Source organism: Heloderma suspectum, chromosome 6 (assembly GCF_057233095.1).
Source record: "Heloderma suspectum isolate Gila_16-S chromosome 6, 16-S_ref, whole genome shotgun sequence".
Classification (NCBI taxonomy): domain Eukaryota; kingdom Metazoa; phylum Chordata; class Lepidosauria; order Squamata; family Helodermatidae; genus Heloderma; species Heloderma suspectum.
This window is the reverse complement of record NC_139463.1, coordinates 105,748,587-105,776,579: the sequence shown is the minus strand read 5'-3', so window position 1 is coordinate 105,776,579 and position 27,993 is coordinate 105,748,587. Positions and strand designations below refer to the sequence as shown.

The window sequence follows — 27,993 nt, the reverse complement described above, 5'->3', positions numbered from 1 at the left end:
GACAGAGTAAAAGCCTACAACTCCCAGCATGCCCCAGCCAGAATATACTCCTACAACTCCCAGCATTCCCCAGTAAATGCTGGGAACTGTAGGACTTTTTTATGTCTAAGAGAGCAATCCTGGGAGCAATCCTATGACCCCTAGACAGAGTCTTGGGGGCTATAGGATAGTTCAGATTCCTGAATCCAAGGTCAGAGTCAGCTCTCCGACCTCGGATACAGGAGTCTGAGCTCTCCACCTCTTCCCCCTCACAGCCAATGCAGAAAGAACCGTGCTGGCTGCCTCTCCGAGGTGGGAAAAGTGACCTCAGAAAGAAGGCAAAGGGAGTGTTCCCGTGGGTAGGAAGGGGAGGGGCTTGGGGAGGCCGCCGTACAAAGGAACCTCCAGCCTTCCTCCCCCTCGCTCGTCTGGCACAAGCCTCCAGGTTCAGAGGCTTATGGCCATCCCCATAGAATTGCGCCCTGAACGGCCTTAAAAACTGCAGCCCTACATTTTCTTTCTGGCTTGCTTTGACTTCTTGATTGATTGATGTTCATGTCCATCTCACAAGAGCTTTTGAGAAGGAGAAGGAGAAGAAAACACCAACACAAAACGATTTGAATAAACCAGCTTTGAGTTTGTATTAGTCTCAGGTTGGATACATTCCTAGAATTACAGAGAAAATTTGGCGACAAACCACACCACCGAATCCATCAAGCAGAAATGATCAGAGGACAGGGAAGAGGTAATGAATTTTAACTACCACAATAATCCCAGCTCCTCCAAAAACAAAAGTCACAGACATAAATATATATGGTGAGATTCCTACACAGTTATCATTTGGATGCTACAGAAGTTTTCATTTGTTGTTCTTGGGGGTGCTGGGGAAATGAGATGTTAGCCCTGAGTTACAAAAGATGAGTGCTTAAGGCAGCCATCCTATGCACGCTTACCTAGGAGTAAACCCCATTGAACACGTGGGACTGACTTCTCAGTAAACATGAATAGGATTGTGCTGTTGGAAATGAAGGGGAGAATCCCAGCAAAAAAGGTTGGGGTGGGAGACATATGTGATTGAAGGGGCATGGGAGGAAGAAAGGGAAAAGAGAGAAGGGCAAAAAGATGAGGAAAAGGCAAAATATTAATTAGGGATGTTGAAGAAATCTGCAATGGATTCAAATGAGTTCAGATTTCTATGAATTTGACCTGCAGATCCCGCAGCAGACCAGCTTTTTCAGAGTTACATGGATTCGGTGGACTTGCAGACCGGTTTTTCACTCTGGGGGGAAGGTTGTGCTAATTCACATTAGCGCTAATGCACACTTCCGTATTAGCACTAATGCATGCTTGCGCAAATGCACCAAGGCACATTAGCGCTAATTCGAAATCAGAATGAAATTCTGGTTTAAAAAACCCGATTCCATCGATGAGCAGACAGAAGCTGCCCGATGATCTGCAAAACACAGACGGAATTCATTTAACAAAATCCATACATCCCTAGTAATCCAATTACTACTTCATCATTCATCTTCAATAAGCTCAAGGGGGTGAAGCTCCCAACGGTCTCTCATCCGAGCTGGTCTCTCATCCTGCCTAGGATGTCAAAAGAACTACTGACATCCTAGGCAGGACAGCTCACCTTGATGTCACAAAGGATTCCGGGTCTTTTATGCTGTTGTGCCACCTGCAAGAAGCAGTTGCCTGCAGCTGATGACTTTGCCTGTACAGTTACATTGGTCCTGATCCAGCCACATGTCAGGCCCAGGGCCACTTAGCTTCAATAACGCTCCAGCAGCAAGTAACACCCAGACTGTTCACTGGGGCCCCATCACAATAAGGCCACTCATGCACAACAAGGCTGGAGAACTGTTACAGCTCAGGACGGGGGGGGGGCGGGGGGTATGGGCTGCCTCCTGGCCCACGCCCCAGGAGCTGGGTAACATCAGGGGGTGCGCCTCTCCTGCCTGAAGCCCCATCCTCTGACCTCATAGGGGTCCCTTTCTCCATGCGGAGAGGGGCACAGAGCGATCGCTCCTGCCCCCCTCTGCACAGAGGAAGACCAATCCCTCTCCCATCACTGATCAGAGATCACCACAGGGTCTTCCTCTTCCAACACTAGAAAGGGCTCCTTTTTCTATGGTTGGAAATCCCCGGACTTCTCTCTGAACACCGATCAGAGGTAAGAGCAGGGGTTTCGTCTCCCAGCACTAGGGAAAGGCTGACTCTCTCTAGGGCTGGGAGAAGGCCTGGGAGGGTAACCCCATAGGACCTCCCCTGTTCTGGAAGAAGCAAGGATGGTGTGACAAGGCGATGATCCTCCATCACCATCGTTCCCTCACTATGCAGGCGAGCCCCACCTTTCGGTTCTAGCTGCAGAGCAGACAGGCCAGGAGTCTGCACAGGGTCGACGCAAGGGCGCTGTAGATTGGTGCGGAGAGACCATCAATCACCTCTTGCTGTGGCCGAAAGGGCTAGGGGAGCTTGGTTCTCCTGGTGGCAAGTGGTAGGAAGTGTGAACTGGCTGTGTCGGAAACAACTGCTTTTGTGGTGGGACTCTACCCAGTGGAGGCCGGCGACTCCGATTTCAGCGGGGCTGTGAATCCATTCCAGGTTTCAGTCGGAACCAGCCAGAACGCCAAAGGAGCTCTGTCCAAGGTGCTGAACCGACATAAAAACGTAAGGGCCCTGCTGGATCAGACCAAGGGTCCATCTAGTCCAGCATTCCGTTCACACAGTGGCCAACCAGCTGTAGACCAGGAACCCACAAGCAGGGCGTGAGCGCAACAGCTCCCTCCCACCCATGTTCCCCAGCAACTGGTGTACATAGGCTCACTGCCTCTGGTACTGGAGGTAGCAGCTATCCCCCCAAACCTATTTGGAGGGATAGGGTTCAGCACCTTGGATAGCTCCTTTAGAATTCTGTCTGGTTCTGACTGAAACCCACAATGGATTCACAGCCCCAGTGAAATTGGAGCCACCAGCCTCCACTGTCTCTACCCATATCCTTGCTGGTTTCAGTCTCCCTCCTTGTAAGCATTCAGTCTTGCCATGGATATCATGTGGCAGGGAGTTCCACTGACCAGAGGGTTCAACAGAGGCAAACAGCCAAGTCCTCTGGTTTTTTGAAAGATCAGGACACAACTAGGGATGTCAAAGAATTCCGCCACGGATCTCGGTGAGGCCGAATGCCAGTGCATTCGGCCCCCCGAAATCCATGGCAGAACGAAGCCCCCTCCCCCACGAAAGGCACGCGAAACGGAGCACTTACCTGCTGCCATCCACGCTGACTTGCGAATGGCGGCCGCGCTGCAGCCGCCATTCGCTTCCTCATCATAGCTGTGATAGGCTACGTAAACAATTACGTAGCCTATCACGGCTAACACAGGGATGCCATTTGCGTCCCTGCGGAGGCCGTGATAGGCTACATAAGTATTTATGCAGCCTATCACGGCAAGCTAAAAAAAAAAAAAAACAGCGTACGCAAATGGCGGAGGCTACAGAGGCTACACCATTTACGTTCCCTTTTTTTCGCTGTTTTAGCCTACATAAATATTTACGTAAGCTATTACGGCGAACAAAGGGGAACCCAATAGTGTAGTGGGCGCTATTTGGGTTCCTTTTTTTTCCCGCCGTAATAGCTTACATAAATATTTACGTAGGCTAAAACAGCGGGGAAAAAAGGAACGCAAATGGCGCCCACTATGCTATTTGTGTTCCCCTTTTTTTTGCCGTAATAGCTTACGTAAATATTTACGTAGGCTAAAACAACGAAAAAAAGGGAACGCAAATGGCGGCCGCGTAGCCACTGCCATTTGCGTATGCGGGGGGGGGGGTTCGGAAGGCTGCCCAGCAGCTGGATGTCCGGCTGCGGGCGGCCCTGGCTGGCGGCTCCACAGAATCTCCATGGAGCGGAGCCGGCCGGATCAGGATTTCGGGAGGAGGTGCAGAGCACCTCCCCCCCACCGCGAATCACCCCGTTGAAAAGGTAAGTGACTTTCGTACATCCCTAGACACAACACAGCTGAACTAGTGAGGTAGATGCCGGCCCTGGGAAAGCATTTGAAATCAAAGCTGTTCCCGGATGGGAGATATCCATTTTTTAAAAATCATATAGGAAAAGAAGCTTACGAAAAGGATCCACAGCTGTGAAGAGTACTCGACGATTCAGAAAATCTGTTTTAGTCTAGATTTGACAAGTTAAGAGCCTGTTACCATGGATATCTTGTGTCACGGAGTTCCACCAGCAAATAGGTAGTTTTGAAGCAAGGATTATTACCTGTCTTCCCTACAGCACTTTCTATGTACAAAGTGCTTGGCATGGCATGGTCCAACCTGGGACTGGTGAGGTAGGGCGTTGGCACTGAATGGCTGCTCAACCTAAAATTGTACCAGGATTGGGAATTGCACCAGGATGAGGAAGGCAAGGAACAAAAAACACAGTGAGAAGAGGTCACAGATACACTGAGTGTGTGGAGATCTTTAAGAATATCTGCTTCGTTTAAGATATGCCAAGAAGGTTCTGTTTATTCCCAACCCCCCAACCTACCCACTGCTCGCTCTCGCTCGCTCGCTCTCTCTCACACACACACATACACACACACCATTTCTGATAATCAATTAGTTTTAGCTAGTGGAGCTAAAGATGGACAGGGTGTACTAATGTCACGTCAGAGAAACGTGGGAGTCCAGGAGTTGCCAAATTATGCCGTAGCAATGGTCCATCCATTCCTGAATCCCATTCCCATCAGTAACCAGATCTAACTGCTACAGAGAAACCCACAAGAGGATGCATCCATCTCTTGAACTTCTCTCCCAGAATCCTAAAAGACATAGGGACATCTAGAGTATGACGTTTCATCCTTCTTTGCATCTCACAGCTGCTCTTCCATACATCTGCTTTTTCCTGAAGACTGGAAAGCCAACATAACCCAGTAGGTGGAGTGTTGAACTCAGATCTCTAGAGATCAGTGCTGAATCCCAAATTCAGATCAACAAGTGATCTTGGATTAAAGTCAATCTCCCTCTTTTCCTATTTTCTCATTTTGGTAAAACATGGGCAATGGTGGCCCACCCCACATCTCTTGTCAGAATGAATATGCCTGGGTTATTAAAAATTAAATAAAAAATTCAAAACACTAGTCTCAACTCCTTGCGGCTGTGAGTTCCATGAGTTAATTGCAAGACATTCTCCCAGGGGAAGGAGGGTGAAACCCACAACATTCTTCCTATTGCTTGTGGTAAGCCAACTTCTTAATTTCTTTGCATATCAAATCATCTCTGCAATTATGAGAGCCATGAACATCCTATTTTAAAATGGAAATTGGAATTCTCAGAATTCTAAAAGCATGCAGGGGGTGAAATTCTGCCCAGACCTGGACTGAATAATCCACGGGGAGGTGCCTCCCAACTTCACTTTCTAGATTTTTCTTTGCACCATCCGTTTTACTCCATGTAGTAGAAATCTAAGGAGTAAGAGCAGGGCTGTCAGAGAAATCTGCAACCGATTCAAATGAGATTGGATTTCTGTGAATCCGACCGGCGGATTACACAGCAGACCAGCTTTTTGAGTTGCACAGATTCTGTGGACTTGCAGAGCAGTTTTGGGGGTGGGGGGGGGATTTATTTATTTTATTTATTTATTGCATTTATATCCTGCCAAGGAACCCAAGGCGGCTACTTTTCGGGGGTGTTACTTTTGGGGGCTTGCGCAAGTGTGCATTTACAAGCTAACGAAATTCTCGTAAAAAAAATCCAATTCCGTCAATGCGCAGATGCTGGAACGACTCCTAACAATCTGCGAAACATAGGCGGAATGGATTTAACAAAATCCATACATCCCTAAGTAGGAGGTGTGTGATAGTGGAGGGGATCCTAGCCTGCAGATGCCATCTGCTGGGATACAAGTACCAACAGAACCATGCCATAGGAAAGAGGAAGCAAGCTCAAGTTTAAAGTCTGAAAACCACCATCAATACCTTACTAGTGTGGTCAGAACAGGAGGGGACCAAGAGATATCACTCGGTAAGCAGTGGGAGGTACAGAAGATGGCATGTGAAAGGAAGTGCTGAAGGGATCCATTTTGTGCAGGATGGGGTATTTCCAGCAATGAAAAGAAACATCGCCCATCCCACCTTTTTCACAAAACCCGCAAGCAATGGGGTAGCTTTTCTGGGAAATGCTAAATATGCAATGACTTTGGGGCAAGGGGAGAGAGCTCGAATTTGGAAGACTGCCCTCTCCTTCGCACATGCACACGCACGCGCACGCACAAGCAGTCCCTCTCCAACTAGCTTGAACCACACTCTGTACAAGGCTGACAGCTGTCAGTCCCTGTTCATTCCGCACTATCGAGATTAGAGTCTGTACAATTCCTTAAGGGGCTTTTCGGACTGGTGGGTGGGCTGGGAAGCGGGGAGAGAAAACGCAGGAAGAAATGAGGAAAAAGAAAAGGATACGTGGACAGGTGGACTCGCCCCGTGTTTTGCTGGTAAAGGAAGCAGGGCTTCTAATCCTGCATCGTTCGCTACAACACACAGCCCGTTTCAATTCTGTCCGTCTGCACCCACCCTGCCCTAATAATAACATCTGTAGTATCTTCTCTCCATCTAGGTCGTGTCTCCCACCCTTGGCAGACCTAAAAGCCCCAATTATGTTGATCTCCCCCTCCCAACTTATTGCCCTGAGCATTGGCGGGGGGAGGAACAGGAGGCAGAATGTCCCAGGCCTCCCCCACCACGTCTCTGGAATTCACGTGTCCCACACCGCCGAGCGTGTCACGGTTTCTCCACCGTGTGGTTCTGGAGGTGCTGCAGCAATATCGAGCTGTTCCTAGAGATCTTCCCAGGCTCGGAATGCGCAAAGTATCTGCCCTTATCCTGCTGTACCAGCACGCTGCCGGCGCCAGGGGTTTTCCTCAAATCGAGGTGAAAGTACGGCTCCGTGGTCTCCAGCGCATCACCCGAACTTCGCTTTCCGTCCACCCCGTGGTCCTTGGGGCACTGTGGGGTGCCCCTTTCTGAAACATGATTCCCCCTCTGCAGAAGGATGGCTGAGATCTCCGTGAAACTCTCCCCAAATTCCAGAGGACTCCGACGGTCCCTCTCCTTGCCGCGATGGTTCTTCAGAGGCGGCAGCCGCCGCACGCTCCCGGTTTTCTCCGCCGTGTGCTCCATCTGGTGTCGGATCAGGGCCAGCCTCTCTGGGAAGCCCCTGCCACACTCCGGACACTTCAGCAGCCGTTCCTTCATGTGGCCGACCTGGTGGCGGGACAAGCCGCCGGCATCCGCAAAGCTTTGTTGGCAGCCGTGGCACTTGTAGGGCTTGGTGCTCGGGTGGCGGATGAGGGCGGCCATTTCGGTGGACAGCGGAGCGGGCCTGTCCGCCACAGAGGCTCTTTTCTGGGGCACAGCAGCGTGTCCAGGCTCCTCTTCCAAGGGGGCTTGCTGAGGCAAGGCGAGAGCTGAGCTGTCCTGGAGGAGCCCACACGAGGACGCCACTTCTTCAGCAGGGATTCTCCGAGGCGCACTGCCGAGGGTTCCGTCCTTTGAGCGAATTGCCTGGTGAGCCGCAAGACCCGAGCAGCCCCGAAGCGCATGATCCTCCAGCGGGATGCTCTGGAGTGAGCTAGAGACCGGGTTTTCTTTGGAGGCCTTGTCTCTGGGGGAGATTTTCTGGGGTGCAGTAAGACACGTGTCCGGAGACCCCTCTTTGTGATTCCTCGGACGTATGGCAAGATCCGAGTCAATACCAAAAGCTTCTTTGGATTCCAGGAGTCCATGTGCTTTGTCCCCCCCGTGGCTGTTCCGGTGGAGCAGACATTCTGTGATGTCTACACAGGCCTGCCCGCACTCTGCGCATGGGTACAGGTTCCCGCAGACGCGCTCCCCCTGATGCCGAGCAAGAGCCGAGAGGCCCCTGAAGCTCTGCTTGCACTCGGGACATTCGTACAGCTTCTCCTGCACGTGGGTCGTCTGGTGGCGGCCGAGGGCTGAGCCGTCAGCAAAGGCCTGCCCGCCTTCAGAGCAGGCGCAAGGCCTCCCGGGGCTCTGCTGGTGACCGAGCGCCAAGCGATCCGCGCAGGTCTCCCCGCATCCCTGACAGGCCCACGCCGTTTGCGTTTCCGGCTGCGGCACGAGGACCGTCCCGACCACAAAGCCCTCCCTGGAATCGATGCAGGCAAGAGTCCTGGGGGGCTCCTGGACAAAGCTAAGTTCCGAATTCCCCTCGCACGTCCGGCCCTCCCCGTGCAGCACAGGCGCCTCGCCATCGACAGAGCCCTCTCCGAGCGGGCCGCGGCTGCGCTGCGCGTGCGTTTCCTCGTGCTGCACCAGGGCCACGCTGTCCTTGCAGTTCTGCCCGCAAGTGCCACAGATCCAAGATTCATGGTCCTCCTGGTGGCAAGCCAAGGCAGTGGCATCCCCGAAGCTTCTCCCACAGTCGGTGCAGATGTAAGAGGTGTGGCCCTCCTGGTGCCGGGCCAGCATGGCGCTGTCTCGGAAGCGCCGCCCGCAGAGGTGGCAGAGGTGGACGACGTGGCTCTTCTGCCGCTCCTCTGGCTCGCCCCCAGTCTTGCAGTCCGGGCTGCGCGGGGCGCGGGGCTCGCCGCCCCCCGGGCAAGGGGCCGAGAGGCGCCCCTCCTCGCCGCTCCCCCCGCACGCGTCGACCCCGTGGGCGGCGCGGCCCGCTGGCTGGCCAGCCTGTGCTTTGCTGCGGCACTTTCCGCCCTCCTCCCGCTGGTGGCGCCGCAGCTCCTCCTCCTGGGCGAAGCGCCGCCCGCAGCCGTGGCAGACGTGGGGCCGCTCCTCCATGTGGATGCGCTGGTGGGTGATGAGGTTGGAGCTCTGGGAGAAGCGCCGGCCGCACTCCTCGCAGTGGTAGGGCCGCTCGCCCGTGTGGGTCCGGCGGTGCTGGGTGAGGTGGGAGCTGCGGACAAAGGCCTTGCCGCAGTCGAGGCAGGCGTAGGGCTTCTCGCCCGTGTGGATGCGCTGGTGGCGGATGAGGGTGGAGCTCATGCCGAAGCACTTGCCGCAGTCGGCGCAGCGGTAGGGCTTCTCACCCCGGTGGATGCGGGAGTGCAGGGTGAGGTTGGAGGCCAAGGAGAAGCTCTGGCCGCACTCAGCGCAGGCGTAGGGGCGGCTCTCGCTGTGGCAGCGCCGGTGGCGCTCCAGTGCCGAGCTGAGGCCGAAGGTCTTGCCGCAGTCGGCGCAGCGGTAGGGCTCCACCCCCATGTGGAGCCGCTGGTGCTTGACGAGGGTGGCGCCGTGGCCGAAGCGCTTGCCGCACTCCGGGCACTGGTAGGGCTTCTCGCCCGAGTGGGTGCGCTGGTGCTGGATGAGCTCCGAGCTCTGGATGAAGGTCTTGCCGCAGTCGCTGCACCGGAAGGGCTTCTCACCGGCGTGGATCTTGCGGTGCTTGACCAGGTTGGCGCTCTGGGTGAAGCCCTTGCCGCACTCCTCGCACTTGAAGGGCCGCTCGCCCGTGTGGGTGATCTGGTGCTGGATGAGGTCCGAGGAGCGGTAGAAGCTCTTGGGGCACTCGGGGCAGCGGTAGGGCTTCTCGCCCGTGTGGCTGCGCTGGTGCTTGATGAGGTTGGTGCTCTGGGAGAAGGCCTTGCCGCACTCCCGGCAGACGTACGGCTTCTCGCCTGTGTGGGTGCGCTGGTGCTGGGCCAGGTTGGAGCTCCAGGAAAAGGCCTTGCCGCAGTCGGCGCAGACGTAGGGCTTCTCGCCCGTGTGCGTCCGCCGGTGCTGGACCAGGTGGGAGCTCTGGGTGAAGGACTTGCCGCAGTCGGCGCACGTGTTGGGCCGCTCCCCCGTGTGGATGCGCCGGTGGCGCACCAGCTTCGACCACTGGCTGAACGCCTTCCCGCACTCGCTGCAGGGGTACGGGCGCTCCCCTTTCCCACGGGGCGGTGGTGCCGCGGCTGCCCTCGGCAGGTCCTCCTCCCCGACGTGGCTTGACGGTTCGATGCAAAAGGCACCCTCCTCCTCCTCCTTCACGGGCTCGCCATCACCTGGCAAGAGGAAGACGAAGGGAGAGTCGGGGAAGTTATCAGGACAAGAAGGATCTCAAAGGGCCTAAAATAGGCAAAAGTGTAACTTTTCAGGGCTAAACTGTGCAGAAGTTTGGAGTGTCACCCAGGCGAAGACCACCCCCAAAAAATATCCCGGCATTCTTTCCCTGTCCAAACGTTGGGGCTGTTCACACAACACGGTTCAGAACAACCCACCCTCAACCACTGAGGGTGGGTTAGTGTGTTGTGTGAACAGCCCCATTATGTGGAGTGAGGATTCCTTTAAAAATATAAAGCTGCCTTTACAGTCAGACTATTGGTTCATGTAGGCCAGAACTATCCACGCTGACTCTCCACAACCCTGATCTAGCCCTTCATTCCAAGATGCATCTTCCTGTTTTCATCTTTCCCACCTGCATGGGTGACTCTCGGGGTCTCCTCTTCTTCCTCCAAAGCTCCAGGGCCATCAGGATCACAGGCCTCCTTTGCTCCTTCCATTTGGGAGGCTGCAGCAGGAGCATTCTCCGGATGATCTGAGAACACAGAGTTAAAAGCAAGAGGTTAAACTGAGGCTTAGAAAGATCCCTGCCTGAGACCCTGAAAATCTCTTACCCATCGGGCTTGACCCAGCCACGAGCCGTATCAGTAGCGTTCAAACTGTGTCCCAGGGGATGCTGGGGTTCCTCAACTTAGAGATCAGTACTGGTGGATAAGCTTCCCTGAAAGAGCCATCGCTACCAATTATCCCCCATTATACATCACTGCAAGCAAAGACGGAGTGTGGGCTGGGAGAGGGGGATGCACTCTCAATTTACAGGCCTGGCCACTGCAACACATGCACCAAAGAAATGTCCTATGCAACACACGAGGAGCTCCACTGTAGGGGCGATTTGTCGGACAAATCCATATGGAAAGGGTTCCCTGAAGCCAAAGAGTTCGAAAACCACTGAGCTCCATCAATCACTCGTCAATCTCTGTCTGTAGGGAGTCTTTCTGCCAGCAATGTATGAGCAGGCTTGTTTTGCTGACGCACACCCCCTCCACCACACCCTTCTCAGAGCCGGGCACAGGATCAGCGAGTCCTGGTTTCCAGAACCAATCCTCTTTCCTAAGCATTTGCCACCAGATCCACTACCCCAGCCCTCCCCAGTACAGTGCTCTCCAGATGTTGCACTACAACACCCATCATCCCTGACCACTGGCCATGCTGCCTGGGGCTGATGGGAGTCACCCACACCCTCTGCCCAGCCTTCCCTGCCCTCCCTGGGACAGTGTTTCGGGCTGCCGAACAACAGGGTGCAATGACCCCAAAGACGCACCCAGAGAAATGCCGGCTCCCGAGTTCTCCTGCATGGCTTCCCCGTCCAAGCTCTCCGGATCTCCGCCCTACAACGCAAGGTGTTACGCCTCAGTAGGCAGGGTCTGCAGCATCTGAAACAAGAAAGAGTCTCACTCTCACGTGGTGAAACTGTCCCTTCGGTTCTAGTGGGGCCTGAGTAGCAGTCCATCGGGGGTCTAGAGGAGGGCCTCTTGAGTTTCTAAAACAGGAGCGCCGAACCCCAGGTCTGCAAGCCAAATCTGGCCTACCTGGAGGGAGTGGAGGATAGCTCTTTTGGCGTTCAGCACCTTACATAGCTCCTGTAGAATTCTGACTGGTTCTGACTGAAACCCAGAGCGGATTCGCCGCCCCACTGACATCGGAGCCACCAGCCTCCACTGCCTCCAGGTAGGCCAGATCCAACTTTCCAGGGTTCCCAAAATGACCACTCCCCCTTCCCTTGACCCCCGCTCTTCCCCCCCCTGACCACCGGTTGATTGGGGGTTTCCTGGCTTTGGTGCCATTCTTTCACTGTTCCAAAAGGTTGAAATGCCTCTCCTAAGGCTTCGCTACTGACGGTAAGAGCTGTCAGCTCAAATATGGTGGTAGGTTTGGCATTTTGATCCTGCCCCTATTGCTTTTGACCCCTCCCACCACTGGAATGCAGCCTCCTCCCCCCCTCTCCCCCCACCCCCCGGAGAACTTCTCCCAAATTCAGTTTGGCCCTCAAGCTAAAAGAGGTTCAGCACCCTAGTCTTGAGCTATGAAGCTTTACACGGCTCAGGACCACAATACCCGATGGAGCGCCTCTCCCAGGATGAAGCTGCCCATACACTAGGATGAACATCTGAAGTCCCTCCTGGCTACACGGGAGAGGGCCTTCACAGTGGTGGCCTCGCAAATGCGGCATGCACTCCCCAATGAGGTCCGTCTGGCTCCAATATGGTCAACTTTTTGGCACCAGGTAAAGACTTTCCTCTACTCCCAGGCATTTGACAGCATATGATGGGGTGTTCAGCTTATTATCAGGTCCCGGTAAGCTTTATTGTTAATTCTTTTTAACTTGTTTCTAAAATTGTTTTAAATTCTTGAAAGTTAAAGGTTTTACATTACGTTGGATCCTGCTTTGAAACCCCCCAAAGAGCTTTGGCTGTTGGGTGGTATAGAAATATAATAGATGAATGCAAATGAATGAATGAACAACCCTGTTCTAAAAGAACGGCTGTTTAGACGACTGGGGGAAAAATTCAATCTATCTGTTCAAGAGGGCAAATAATTAGCATCCAGGCACCCATCTTGCCATCGCGCTTTGGCCCTGGCCAATCATATTGCTAAAGGGTAATGAGTGTAAAAGTAAGCAACTAGTAAGCAACTAAGGGCGCAATCCTATGCGTGTTTAGATGGAAAAAAAGACCCAGCATGCTGGCTGGGGCATGCTGGGAACTGTAGGCCTTTTTTCCATCTAAACACACAGGATTGCACCCTGACTACAGACAGTAAAAAGAGTAAAATGCAGCTCTCACTTCCTCTTCCTGTTTGAAAGCTGCTATGTGGTGTCAGAAGCAGGATCCAGGCAGGGGGGAATCATTCTCCATCTCCATACCCTTAAGGGGTAAGTCCTATTGGCCACATGCAACTGGAAACAGCAAGGGCCTGTCAGACTACACAGGGAAGGGGAGCCCTTGAACGTCACGTGCACATCGTTACCTGGAAGCAGTGATGCAGCCCACTGAGCAGACAACCATAAGCACTTCTTTACCCTGCCACCCAGCCTAGGTAACGGTACAGGCAGGTGCAAGGCCGGCCTTAAACGCCTTGACGCTTCAGGCAAAACAGTAACATCCGCCCTACCCCTTCTGCCCCAGACCACGCATGCACCTTTGCAAGCGTGGACGCGTTTTCCGGACTCTTTCAATCCACACTTGCGTTGTATTCCTCAACTGTTTTTAAATCCGGTAGAGAAGCCGGACAGATGGCAGTCTGTACAGACACTATAAGTAAATAATCAAATAAATTCGCATCACTCTTTTAAATGTGGAAGCGACACTGCAAGTCGTGGGGACGCTCCAAACCTGTGGGGTTTCCTGGCATTTTTGCCACATGTGGCGGCTGAACTGAAGTTAACAAACAATTCAACCTCTGGAATGTGGCTTAAGCCAGGAGGTGGTGGCAGCCACCCCGATACGCTCCGGTGCTTTTGCCATGCCAAACTAGCCAACTCCTGGCATTTTCAGCCACTTCCTTCCACGCATCCCAGGAGAGAGGGGCACAGGCACGTTCGCTCAGTGAGCATTCCCCGCTACTCAGCTTCTTGGCTCTGCCAACCCAGCCCAGATCTTTCCTAACCACAAACTGAAAATCCCTAGGCCCAAGTGACTGCTGGCTCTGCAACTGCCTTTCAGGCAGGCCACTTTCCCAGGGGAACATTTTGGCCCACCTCCCGTGTGGCGGGAGGGGGAGAGTTCACGTATTGTCGTTGGACACTTTCAGTCTCGCGCTATTTTTAGATTATGTTTTCACTGTCTTTCTTTTTATTTGTACCACTGTGCTGGATTATGCTTTACATTGATGGCCGGGGCGGGGGGCGGGGGGGAGAGGCAGTCTGTTATATTAATTATGGATTTCTGTGCTCGTGTTTGTAGGTCACTTCGAGACGGCCTTTTGCGGTGGGAAGCAATACATAAATTTCCAATGACGATTAAAGAAGCCCCCCAAGCCAAAGAAGCTTACTGACCACGACTGCGGGGGACGGTTTGGCAGCTGCATCTCACCACTAGCATGCTCTGCAGTCTAACGGTGCTCTGGACGGGCATACAGCTCCCGCCACAGCAAAGCCGTCTCTGCTTATGATTCTTGAGTCCGTGAAACCCACAGCAAATTTACCCTCTCCCCCAGCCCCAGCTGAGTAGTGTTTGTGATTTCACCTCCACTATTAAGATGCAGGTTTTATAGCCTTTATTACACCTTCACATGAACATCGGCCTCTTCTCTCTTTTTTTTAATATCTATGTAGCTTTCCTTCTCCCCTGCCACCGTACACTCCCGTCTCTGGGTTTTATCTTCTTAGCTAATGGCAAGCTTTCGCAAAGGCACTGTTGCCAACAGAATCTCAAACCAGCTTCACCAGAGGCCAAGTCAAGAGAAGGGGCTTGGAACAGGAGGCTGAATGCGCATCTCCACGTTACGTGTCTGGCTCGAGGCTGCACCTGGATTTGTTCTTCCGTAAAGGCACCGATCCATCTCCCTGCAGCTTTCTTCTTAAGACCCAAGGCCGAATCACATCACCCCCATAGAAAGCATGAATACTCCATCATAGATACAAGGCACAGACAGATCCAGTCTATCAGGATCTCCCTGCAGTGCGGACCTGTATTTTCAAACGTGCGTTTTTAAGCACAGGTGCCTTATACAGAGACAGACTATCGGTCCATCGGTTCTATCTGGACGAGCCTTCTTCAGTCTGGTGCCCACCAGATGCACTGGACTACAACTCCCATAATTCCCATGCTGGCTGGGAATTATGGGAGCTGTAGTTCCACTGCATCTGGAGGGCACCAGGGTGGGGAAGGATGACCAATATTGACTGGCAGCAGCTCTCCAAGATTTCAGGGAGGATCCATCCCAGCCCTGGCTGGAGATGCTGAGGATTGAACATGGGGCCTTTTGCGGGCAAAGCAGGTGTTCAGCCACTGAGCTACGACCCTTATCCTTTCATAGAGGACAAGGTTATCAATGGCTTCTAGTCATGATGGCTATATGTTACCTCCAGGATTAGAGGCTCTATGCCTCTGAATAGAATACCCACTGGTTGGGAACAGGAGTGGGAGGATGCTGTGGCATTCACATTCTGCTATGGACTTCCCATGGGCATCTGGTTGGCCACTGAATGCTGAATTAGACAAGCCTTTGGTCTGATCCAGCATGGCTCTTCTAGCATCCTTAAGCACCATGCCTTAAATCTGCGGTATATACGTCGCAGGTTGGATGCTAAAACAGCTGTGTGTGAAGCAGCCTTAGCCTACATGTGGATGTATATTTATTTAATCAATTTACATACAGCTCAATATATCAAAGATACCTCGAAGTGGTTATTTTAACCACCACTCAATAGCATAGAACGTACCATTTTTCCAGGGCTGGATTCATTGCCACAATCAGAGCATAATTTGCACCAGGGTTTTATGGGGAATCTGATTTCATAACCAGGCCTTGGTCCAGGGATATGAGAAAACATGATAATGGAGGTGCCTTTGAGCATGCGCAAAGGGCCTTTCCTTCATCACGGAAAACCTACAACCAGCTCCCAGGTGTCCCAGTTATGAGGGACGGCTTCCTGGTCAGACGGTGTGAATCCCAGCTCTGGAGCCCCAGTTGCACCCACTTTAAAAAGTAAATCAAAACTTCAGTTATCACTCTAACGCAGCTGATGCTTGGGTTAGCGGGAAGGGAGGGATGGCAGATCTGGACATGCTTTGGTTGAAGTACAGATTTGTACACAGTATTAGCCAAATACCTGACAGGTGGGAAGAGAAGATGGTGTGCGGAGGACACACAGAGATACAATGCATTGCCATGCAGTCTGCGTGCAGGCGTATATTGTAACTCCCCACAGGGTCTTTGTCAGTGGAAATTAGGCCACGCCCCAACTGTATGCTCCAGCCTTCCTCAACTTGGTGCTGTCCAGATGCGCTGGACTGCAACTCCCAGCATTCCCAGCCAGTATAGCCATTGGCCCACGTAATCCGAAACTGTCCCAAGTAATCCACACGGAGAGTCAGTGTGGTGTAGTGGCAAGAGTGTTGGACTGAGAGTTGGAGATCTGGGTTCTAGTCCCCACTCAGCCATGGAAGCTCACTGGGTGACTTTGGGCCAGTCACAGACTCTCAGCCAACCTACCTCACAGGGCTGTTGTTGTGAGGATAAAATGGAGAGGAGGAGGATTGTGTACGCCACCTTGGGTTCCTTAAGAGGAAAAAGGAACCCAAGCCGCGGGTTGAGGGAACCCGCAGCTCCAGTTCAAGCCCTCACCACAAGCTACTGAAATACAAAGAGGGACCATGCAGCAACCACAAGGAACCCAAACAGTGCTGCTGCATTAGCAAAGATACTCATCTAAAGAACAGATTGTACTCCCTGCCTTTGTCTAGAAGCTACAGCTAAACTGAACCTTGGCAGCTGGGATCTGTCAGGAGCCGCCTATTCAAGAGAGCCAAGTCCAGATCAGAAGACCTCCTCCCGGATGTCTTCGTGCCTGGAAGCAACCTATGCTTTTGATTGATGCTATCCTCCTAACTGGGTGTGCTGGGGCCCTGCCACAATTTGCAGGAGGAGGAGGGCAGGGAAAGAGATGAACATTCATCAAGATGACTCTGGAAAGCAGGCAAACTCCAAGAGGATTACAAGTCTCAGGTGCACACTGAAAATAGGAAGCTGCCTTCTTGGATCAAACCACTGATCCATGCAACTTAGTGCCCTCTGAACATGTTGGATAACAACTCCCATCAGCCCCAGCCAACACAGCTCATGGCCAGGGACGATGATAGCTATGGTCCAAAGGGTCTGGAGGGCACCTGGTTGTCTGCCCCTTTAATCAGCAGCAGTTCTGCAGGCTTTCAAACCTGAGGTCTCCCCCAGCTCTGCTTGCAACTGGAAATGCCAGCAGCAATTGCACCATCCGTATGGAAAACATGCGCTCTGTCACTGAGCTGCAGCCTCTCCAAGCAGTCGGATGAGACCAGCAGTCGGTGGGTGTTACATGACTGCTGGGAGACTCCCTGGGGATGCTTGAGAGAAAGAGAGAGAGAGAGAGAGACTGAGCCACGTGGACAGATCAGCATTATTTATGTAGCACCAGCACCAGACACAGTACATCACAGAGCATCAAGAGAAAAAGACAGGACTCTGCCCCAAGGAGGTTACAGTCTAACCTTCAACAATGAAGCAAACAACCAAGAGAACAGGGTGCAACTGAAGGAGGGAGGGGAGAGTCAAGGGTAAGAAGGGATAAATGTGAGCAAATCACCTAAATATACTTAAGGTGCAATCCTATGCATGTTTAGACAGAAAAAAGTCCTACAACTCCCAGCACACTTTAGGCTACAATCCTAAATACACTTCCTGAGGATTATGCCCCATTGGACACGGTGGTGCTTACTTCTGGGTAAGCATGTTTAGGATCGTGCTGCATGGCTTCAATTCAGCTCAGAGTTCAGCTACCAGCTTCACAAATGCCCAAAGCTCCACAGATACTCTTGTAGGACCCAGCTGAAACCCTCTCTGTTTTTGTAAGATGGTCTTATACTTTGAGAAACACATTGCTGACTGATTTCTACTACTGTTCTTATTTAAATTACAAAGCTTGGAGAAAAAAAAACGAGGATCAAAAGATTATAGGAGTGGGGAAGAGAATGCATTTGATTCACATCTAAGGAGCTGTGAATGGGTGTCCCATTTTTGGTAGGAATTTTCCCCAGTGATAGGATCCCACACTCTAATGCAGCGTCCACAGCAGCTTCACAAAATGCACTTAATCAACACCCTCTTTGTGTTTTCTGCAGCAGTTAATCCTTTTGAGAATGAGTAACACAGATTAGAACCTCGCTTTGCAGTGCACCTTTGACAGGTGGGCATGAAAACCCACGTTTTAGGCTGAAATCCTATGCCCCTTTACTTGGGAGTCAGCCCCACAAAACTCAACGGACGAGCTTGTGAGTACATATAGATAGGACTGTGTTGCTAATCGCCTCAGCTGAGCCCTCAACAAGGCGTTTAAAAGGTAACTAAAGGTGCAATCCTATGCACGTTCACACAGAAAAACGTCCTACAACTCCCGGTATTCCCCAGCCAGTATGGTGTGCTGGGAAATGCTGCGAACTGTAGGACTTCTTTCTGTCCAAACAAGCCTGGGATTGCGCGCTAATCCGTGTTAAGCGCTCTGAAGTCCAATCCTGCCAATTTCCCCTTCCAGCTCTTCTCTGGACCCTCCAACAAAACAGCCGTTTCTTTTTTACCCTTGGCATGACGCAAGCAAAAAAACAAAAAAACCCAAACTGAACTGGATTTCGCCTGTCCACACGACCTACGATGCCAATCCGGGTCTCGTCTGTTTTGCAAAATAAACTAAAATAAAAATGCGCCCATTTCCCAGCTATCGCTGAACACCCCGGACTCACCACGGCAGCTGCCCCTGCCCAGAGGGGTGCGCGCGTCTCGGGGGGCGATCCGCGCCCAGGGGGGCCTCCCCCAAGAGGCCTGGGGCGCCCCCAAAGCGCCCTTTGCACCGCAGGCACCCCCGTCCCTGCTCATCAGCCAGTGTGGTGTCACTGGGAAATGCTGGGAACTGTAGGACTTCTTTCTGTCCACACAAGCCTGGGATTGCGCGCTAATCCGTGTTAAGCGCTCTGAAGTCCAATCCTGCCAATTTCCCCTTCCAGCTCTTCTCTGGACGCTCCAACAAAACAGCCGTTCCTTTTTTTTACCCTTGGCACGACGCAAGCAAAAAAACAAAACAAAAAAAAAAAACCCAAACTGAACTGGATGTCGCCTGTCCGCACGACCTACGATGCCAACCCGGGTCTCGTCTGTTTTGCAAAATAAACTAAAATGACAATGCGCCCATTTCCCAGCTCTCGCTGAACACCCCGGACTCACCACGGCAGCTGCCCCTGCCCAGAGGGGTGCGCGCGCCTCGGGGGGCGATCCGCGCCCAGGGGGGCCTCCCCCAAGAGGCCTGGGGCGCCCCCACAGCGCCCCTTGCACCGCAGGCACCCCCGCCCCTGCTCATCAGCCACCAGGGCTCAGGGTGACTGGGAGGGAGGGAGGCAGGGAGGCAGAGGAAGGCCCTACCCTACATCGTCCCCCTCTTCCGCTCGGCGCGGCGGCTGGGGTTGCCTGGGAATGGAAAGGAAAGAAGACCTTCTCTATGGTGCTTAACCGTTTCACGCCAGCCAGGCGGCACGGCGGGGGACGAGGCGGATTTAGATCCAGGGCGGTACGGGCGGGCAGCCGGGACTCCTGGGTCCCTTCCTCAGGCGGGGGCGCGCTTGGGCTTGGGCAGCCAGGACTCCTGGGTCCCATGCCGGCGGAGTTCTGGAAGAGCAGAGCGAATCCTGGAAAGGGAGGGGGTAGCTCAGCAGCCATCCTTTACGCAGGGCGCGCACCCCTGCTTGTTTGGGCGGGCGAACGTCCTACAGCTCCCAGCATGCCCCAGCCAGCCCTGGGCTGGCTGGGGCATGCTGGGAGCTGTAGGACGTTCGCCCGCCCAAACAAGCAGGGGTGCGCGCCCTCCGCGGGGTAGAGCAGCCCCAGAGCGCTTGGCGTGGTGCTCGCTCAGGGGGCTCGCAACGAAACGTTGCTGCTGTTGAGGATGCAGCCCTATGCTTGTTTTGTTGTTCAGTCGAACTGCGGTGCTGGAGAAGACTCTTACGAGTCCCCTGGGCTGCGAGGGGGTCCGATCCTCAAGGAAATCAACCCCGAGTGTTCATTGGAAGGACGGATGCTGAAGCTCCAATATTTTGGCCACCTAATGCGGAGAGAAAACTCCCTGGAAAAGACCCTGATGCTGGGAAAGGCTGAAGGCAAAAGGAGAAGGGGGCGGCAGAGGATGAGATGGCTAGATGGCATCACCGATGCAATGAATATGGACTTGAGCACGCTCCGGGTGGAGATGGAGGATTTTTCTCTGTCTATGCTTGTTTAGACAGAGAAAAACCCTACATCTCCCAGCGTGCCCCAGCCAGCCATGCTGGCTGGGACATGCTGGGAGATGTAGGACTTCATTTCCTGTCCAAACATGTATAGGATTGCGCCCTCAGTGCCCGCTTTTCTTCTTCTCTTTTTTTTTTTTTTACATTCCCCAGAAATGGGAACAAGAATTCTGAGGAACGGTGTGGGTTGAGGGAGCCAGGGTTCCGTCCCACCGCACTTCTGGAAAAGCAGACTGAATCCTGGTAAGGGGGGGGCTTAAACAATCATCCTTTACTTAAGGTGCAATCCTATGCATGTTCAGGCAGACAAAAGTCCTACAACGTTTAGTAGAACGGGGCCAGAGCAAGATGTGCAGGTCCCTTTTATAGGTGACCAGATACAAAGGACGAGTCTCTTTCAAAGGCTTAAAGTGCTCTTTAAACCTTTCAAGAGCGGTAGCGCAGGCAGGCGTTTAACCCATGACACTTTTGCCAGCAACAACTGCATCTGTTGAAGCTTCTCCTGTTGATTTTCCACCTGTCACTCCAGACTTAAGGGGAAGGTGGCCACCTTATTCTGGGAGAGGAGTGAGGGTAGGGGATTGAAATTGGCCTGGTACCGAGTCAGGCCATAAGTCCATCTAACCCAACACCGGCCATTCAAACTGCTAGTGGCTTTCCAGGGTCTCAGACAGAGGTTTACCCCACCTTTGCTATGTGAGATCCTTTTTAGCTAGCAGTGATTTTGCCTGCCTGCAAAGTGTGTGTTCTAGCACTGAGCCACATCCCTCTACCTCACCATGCTGCTGGGTTCTTGCCCGGGTCCTGGAATGGCAGCCAACAGTTGGCTAGATTAGCACAGGACATTTGGAGGTAGGCCGGGCTATTTGGGTTTTCCTTTCCTGAGGGTGTAGAAGACTGGATTCCACTTGCAACAAGCAGGGTGTTTCCCCAGGCTAATGTAGAAATTAATGTTTAATTATGTAATTAAACCCACAAACACGCTCCTCGAGCATGCTTAATTATATCATTAGTAGTTGGTAGACGGCGTGCTTGCTCACCATAAATGTTGATTTAAGAAAGAAGGCAAAGTCGGAGATTTTCCAAACCAAATCCAAATCCACCGAAGATGTGAGTGAGGTCCAATTTTGCAAGCCTTTACCATCTGCAAAGTTGGACCCTGTTCCATGTGCAGAGTAAAGAGAGCAGGGCCTGTAATGCAATTGGCCCCAAGGCTTTGGAACAACTTTCTAACCTTTGCTTTTTGCAGGAAGGTGATTTTTTCTTTCTTTCAGAAAACGTTTGACTGCTGCTGATGTTAGGACCGCTATGTTACTGCTGGCACTGTGTGTGTTGATCATTTGATTTTAACTTGGCTATTTTATTCTTGTTATATTTGTTTAATTAATGTCAAATGTCACCTCGAGCTGGGGTGCAAGCAGGATGGAAAGAGATTAAATATGATTCATGCCAGGCCAAAGGCTTCTTTCTAGATGTTAAGGAACAAAACTGAACTTGAAGGTAGTCCCAGCAATAACAAATAACCAAAATAAGACAATTTGTTGCAAGATCTCTGTACTGTTGTTCCATGCAGAGGATCAGTCCTCATAATTAAGTGATGGCTTTCATTGCCACTAGATACAGAGATGGTCACTAACTCAGATGGCTTTTTAAAAAGAAGACGAATTCATAGCTGCCAACAGCTAAAAACAGTGCTTCCGTGTTCAGAGGCAATAAGTAATAAAAAATATTATTTAAAAATACATATGGATGAAGGATACACAGAAAATGAAGGCTTGTATATTGCAAAGGCACTCAGTGGGGGTAATATTAGGAACACAGGGAACTGCCTTCTGCCAGATCAGGCTTATCCATCTAGCCAAATGAAGTGATGTGGGTAGATACTAAGAAGAGGGCCTTTTCTGTTGTGGCACCCCGGTAGTGGAATAAGCTCCCCAGAGAGGCCCATCTGGCACCTACGCTGTGTTTTTTCCAGTGCCAGGTGAAGACCTTTTCCCAGGCATTTTAGTCTTGCAAATTCTGTTGTTTTAAGTCTGTTAGGGCACCATCCTATCAGGATGACCATCAACCTCCAAACTCAGAGGCTGGCGGGCATCCTATACAGAGTGGGAGGAGCGTGTAGGCGATCTTCACCTCCGTGCTCCTCCCGCTGTGCATGTTTGCGAGATGGGCATTTTTGCCTGTCTAGCTGGGGCTCTGTGCAGGGGGAGGGGAAGAGCCTGGGGAGGCCGGAGGATTCTTTGTAAGCCGGCCCCCCCGGTCCCCACCCCACCCCACCCACAGAACCATCCCCTTTCCCTCCTCTCTGAGGCTGCCTTTGCGGTTTTGGAGAAGCAGCTGGCACAGTTCTCTCCACACTGGCTGCAAGGGGGAGGGGGCAGGGAGCCTGGACTCCTGGGTCCGAGCTCAGCGCTGACTCTGGCCTTGAATCCAGGAATCCAAACTATCCTATTCCCCCCCCCCAATGCCACCACCCCAGACACTGTCTAGGGGCCATATTTATTTATTTATTTATTAAATTTATGAATCGCCCATCTGGCTGGTCATCCAGCCACTCTGGGCAATGTACAAGAATAAAAACAGTTCATACAATAAAATTCAACATTAAAAACTTCACATTTCTAAAATTACCCTTTTGTTTGTTGTTGTTGTTCAGTCGTTAAGTCGTGTCCGACTCTTTGTGACCCCATGGACCATAGCACTCCAGGCCTTCCTGTCCTCCGCTCTCTCCCGGAGTGTGCTCAAGTCCATATTCATTGCATCGGTGATGCTATCTAGCCATCTCATCCTCTGCCGTCCCCTTCTCCTTTTGCCTTCAATCTTTCCCAGCATTAGGGTCTTTTCCAGTGACTTTTCTCTTCGCATTAGGTGGCCAAAATATTTGAGCTTCAGTATCTGTTCTTCCAATGAGCAGTCAGGGTTGATTTCCTTTAGGATGGACTGATTTGACCTCCTTGCAGTCCAGGGGACTCGTAAGAGTCTTCTCCAGCACCACAGTTCGAAGGCATCAATTCTTCAGCGCTCAGCCTTCCTTAGTCCTAGCCCACCCCAAATGCCTGCCTGAACAACCACGTTAATGCGTGGCGGATTGCTCTCCCCCTGTATTTTAAATGTTTGCACTGCTGCTAGGTTTTATTTTGGTTTTTGGTTTTTTGGTTTTTACTGGAGTTATATTTTAAACTTTTATATTTTATGTTATCGTGTTGTATTATATGGTTCTGATTGTTATGAATCGCCCAGAGAGCTAAATAAATAAATAGCCCTGTCTTGCTTATTCTGAGTGGCTCTCCAGCACTGGTCTTTCATATCACCACTATCTGATCCATTAACTGAAGATGTCCAGGATTCAATCTGGAGCCTTCTGCAAGCAAATTGTGGTTCTCTGCCATTACAAAAATGACCCCAAGTTCAGCATTCTCCTGTTCTATGAACGAACGAATGACAAGCATTTGTTTATGGGGACCACTCAGCGCACTGCTAGGGTAGGGATTAAATCTGTTCCCTGGTCACCAAGCCAGCCTCATCCTGAGTTTCCATTTCTTTGTCACTCTTGGTGAGGAGTGGGGAACCTGTGGCCCTCCAGATGTTTTGGTCTGCAACTCTCCATCATTCCTGACTATTGGCCATTTTTTGCTGGGGCTGATGGGGGTCCAACAACTTCTAGAGGGCCATAGGGTCCCCGGCGCTGCTCTAGAGTGTGACGGAATCATCATCATTCTGTTTCCAGTGTCAAGGTGTGAGTGCCATTGCTTATGTAGCCAAAATAGCACCACCCACACACAACAGGGAGGTAGCAAACTTGGGGAACCCCTGCATATTGCAGAAGTACAAATAATCTTTTAAGGGGGAAAGCCTAAATGAGGGTAAACCCCAAAACAGCCCAATGAGGACAGAGCATGCGTAGTAGCCAGAGAATCCTGAAAAGGGAGCTTTCCACATGGCAACGTTTTGTTACAGGTTCTACTTGTAATTACTAATCATGCCTCTGACTGGGTTCAGACAACAAGGGTTGAGAATGGGTTGAGGGAGGGTTGTTGTTGAATTCATGGATTGTTGCTGAAATGCGAGTTATCATGTTGTCTGAGCCCAGACATGCTAACAAACCATGGTTTAACAACCCATGAAGAGAAGCCATGGTTTGTTGTTGGATTGTGAACGGTGGATTGTTCATGGTTAACAAACCATGGTTTGTTATCGCGGCTGGGCTCGGACAACGCGATAACCTACAGTTCAACAACAACCAACACTCAACCCTTGAATGTGGGTTATCTTGTTGTCTGAACCCAGCCTCTATCTATACTGAGTAAAAGAGGTCTATACCACAAATGGTACATTGTAAAACACAGGGTGCAAATAAAGATTAACACAATACCCTCCAGTAACTAAAATGTGTATTAGTCTCATAGCAGTGTCCTAGTTTAAAGCCAGTTATTAATGATATATGTGTGTGTGGGGGGTTGTTTTATACAAATAATAAAACAGGGAAATGCAGAGGGGCCACTGTGGAAAAAAGGGGTTGGCAACCCTTTTTTTGTGTTCATGTAATATCTAAATTTGAGTACATGAGAATACCCACCTGAAGGAAGGTGGGTGACTCCAGGAAAACCTTGTACATACTGTAGGTAAGAGAGGAGGCTGAGTGGAATGTGGATACAAGAGAAGGGACCCCCAAGACACAAACCATGTGGACAGGTGGTTTTCCAGGAACTTAGAAAAGAAGCAAAAACTTGCCCAAGTGTGCCCAGGTGTCTTTATTACAAGCAAGTGGAAGAGGCACAAATTGGTGAATGAGATGTCTCAGTTATGCTACACTCTTAATCTATGGATGCCACTTGTCTCTGGAGAGCTGGAAGCAGAGTTCTTCCTTTTCAGGCATTTTCATTAGTGCCTTGAAAACTGCTTTATTGCCAAGAACGCTCTGAAGACATCCCAGCATTACTGCTGTCCACAAATGAGGCATTTTCCTCTAGAAAGGCTGCCCTCTCCCAACTCAGCTAGCCTGGGAGGGGACGCGTGCCTGTTTGCTTATGTCCAGAAGGTGTAGCTCTCTATTGTACTAATGGTGGTTGATGGGAGCTCAGTTGTGTCCTTCAGAGGCAGCAATTTCTATTCACAGGTGACATTAAAAACACACACACACACACACAACAGTTGAAACAGGAACCTATCTTGTGTGGCTCTTAATCTGTTTTAAGAACAGTGTTTCAGCACATTCACTGAATGCACCACTACAGTCAGTGCTCAGATTGCCTGAGGGAGAATAGCAAATGCTTTTCATTGCAGTTGTGAAGACACAATGAATTCCAACACTTTTGCTTCCTTGAACAGACACAGTTATCGATGCCCCCTCCCTCAAATTCACAACATCGCATAGAAAGAAAATATAAAAAGGGCTTATAAATCCCTACACAGGACAACCCCCACTACTCTATCAGGTACCATCACCCCCTAAGTGCTTTCCCCGACACGTACAAAAGCTAACTTCTGCCTCTCTGAAAGAAAATGAGGCACTGGTGAGCTCACAGGGCTGCTATTTCTAACCCAGTTGATCCCAGTTCCCCATTGAGAAACTGTGCCTCTCAAACCACTGCTCTAACTACTAGGAGCCATTACCATTCTGAGACTTGGAGAAGGAATGCCAGCCTCTTGGGGTCCCTCCCTCTCCAGAGAGGTTCACCTTCCTGCTGGGCTGCCTCCTTAGGATCAAGCTAAAATGTGGAAGTAAGGAATTGCTCCCCTCACAACCGTTTGCCCTCAACGCAAGGGCAGGGTGAAGAATAAAATAAAGGCCCTTTCATCCCAAACTGATAAATTATATTTATGTCTTTGGCAAGGTTGGTGGTAGTTTAACAGGTGCAGGGTGAGTGTGTGTATGGAGGGTTGCTGGACAGAAAGCAAAAATTTGGCAAAGAATAAGATTAAATAGCTGAAGAGAAAATTAGGAGAACATTCTTACTTAGTGTAAGTGTTGTTTTTTCCTTCTGAAAATGAACAATGGAAGAATTTTTTCCGGAAGATAGTAATGACCTATCGTTACTTTTGGAAAGATGAAAATCAGTATTGAAGCTCTTCCAAGCACCGATTACAATTAAAGAGAAAAATTAAGTTATTGTCAGCATTTTTAAAAACAATTAGAAATCACTGGTTATTTTAGCGTGTCTTGAAAAGGGGTCTCTTGATTACAGCACTGTACTTAGGTTCACGTCTGTGCCATACCTAATGGCCCCAATCCAGTTTCTTAATCTCACTGAAATGAACACAACAGATTAAGCCTGACTAACTTTAGTTCCATTGCATTCAATCAAATGAACAGCCCAAATGAACAACTCAGAAGTAAACCCCATTCAGTCACAGTGCTTCCAGTGGGATATGCAGCTGAATTGTATGCATGCTTACTCAGAAGGAAGCCCAACAAAATTCAACCATGTAACCTGATTTTATGCAGAATTAGCTAAATCTAAACCTACTCTCTTCAGCAAAGGAGATTGTTACCTTGTCGTGGTGCTGGAGCCTGAGCACCTCAATGATGTCATGAGCTAAACCATGAAGGGACACCCAAGACAGGAAGGTCATGGCAGAGAGGTCAGACTAAATACGATCCCTGGGGAAGGAAACGGCAACCCACCCCAGTATTCTTGCCATGAAAACTAAATGGATCAGTACAACCAGAGATATGTCGGTATACCATTGGAAGATGGGACTCCCAGGTCGGAAGATGGCCAAAATGCTACTGGGGAGGAACTGAGGATAAGTTCAACTAGCCCCAGATGTGATGACGCAGCTAGCTCAAAGCCGAAAGGACGGCTAGCAGCCGATGGTGCTGGTGGTGAACGACAAATCTGATGTTCTAAAGATCAACACACCATAGGAACCTGGAATGTAAGATCTATGAGCCAGGGCAAATGGGATGTGGTTATTGCAGAGATGTCAAGATTAAATATAGACATTTTGGGTGTCAGTGAACTGGAATGGACTGGAATGAGCCACTTCACATCAAATGACCACCAGATCTACTACTGTGGACAAGAAGACCACAGAAGAAATGGAGTAGCCTTCATAATTAATAATAAAGTGGCTAAAGCAGTGCTTGGATACAATCCAAAAAATTACAGAATGATCTCAATTCAAATTCAAGGTAAACCATTTAACATCACAGTGATCCAAATATATGCCCCAACCACAGATGCTGAAGAAGCAGAAGTAGATCTGCTACTATGAGGATCTGCAGCACCTACTGGACAGTACACCAATAAAAGATGTTATTTTCATTACAGCAGACTGGAATGCTAAGGTGGGTAGTCAAACGACACCTGGAATTACAGGCAAGCATGGTCTGGGAGAACAAAATGAAGCAAGACATAGGCTGATAGAATTTTGCCAAGACAACTCACTGTGCATAACAAACACTCTCTTCCAACAACCTAAGAGATGACTTTATGCATGGACTTCACCAGATGGTCGACACTGAAATCAGACTGACTACATCCTTTGTAGCCAAAGGTGGCGGACATCTATACAGTTGGTAAAAACAAGACCTGGAGCCGATTGTAGTTCAGTTCACGAACTTCTTAATTGCACAATTTAGAATCAGACTAAAGAGAATAGGGAAGACCTGCAGATCAGTTAGATATGAGCTCACTAATATTCCTAATGAATATGCAGTGGAGGTGAAGAATAGATTTAAGGGACTAGATTTAGTAGATAGGGTCCCGGAAGAACTATGGACAGAGGTTCGCAACATTGTTCAGGAGGCGGCAACAAAAAACGTCCCAAAGAAAAAGAAAACCAAGAAGGCAAGATGGCTGTCTGATGAGACACTGGAAGTAGCCCAAGAAAGAAGGAAAGCAAAAGGCAACAGTGATAGGGGGAGATATGCCCAATTAAATGCAAAATTCCAGAGGTTAGCCAGAAGAGATCAGGAATTATTTTTAAACAAGCAATGCGCGGAAGCAGAAGAAGATAATAGAATAGGAAGGACA

The 27,993-nt window shown here is 50.7% G+C and overlaps 1 protein-coding gene across 2 annotated transcripts in view; it reads right to left on the bottom strand.

Moving 5' to 3' along the window:
* Positions 1 to 590: 590 nt before the first annotated feature.
* The window catches only part of LOC146342285 (uncharacterized), a 42,619-nt gene continuing 15,216 nt past the window's right edge, over positions 591 to 27,993 (bottom strand). The window contains exons 1-4 of one of the 2 annotated variants that reach the window (XM_084806076.1): positions 18,960 to 19,459; positions 11,311 to 11,422; positions 10,405 to 10,524; positions 591 to 9,991 (exon numbers count right to left, since the gene is read on the bottom strand). In XM_084806076.1, the coding sequence (XP_084662202.1) occupies positions 6,753 to 9,991; positions 10,405 to 10,524; positions 11,311 to 11,344 (3,393 nt within the window). In that variant the 5' untranslated portion in view covers positions 11,345 to 11,422; positions 18,960 to 19,459 and the 3' untranslated portion in view covers positions 591 to 6,752. Of the gene's footprint in view, positions 9,992 to 10,404; positions 10,525 to 11,310; positions 11,423 to 18,959; positions 19,460 to 27,993 lie in introns of those variants that run through there. The other variant, XM_084806075.1, reaches the window with a different exon arrangement.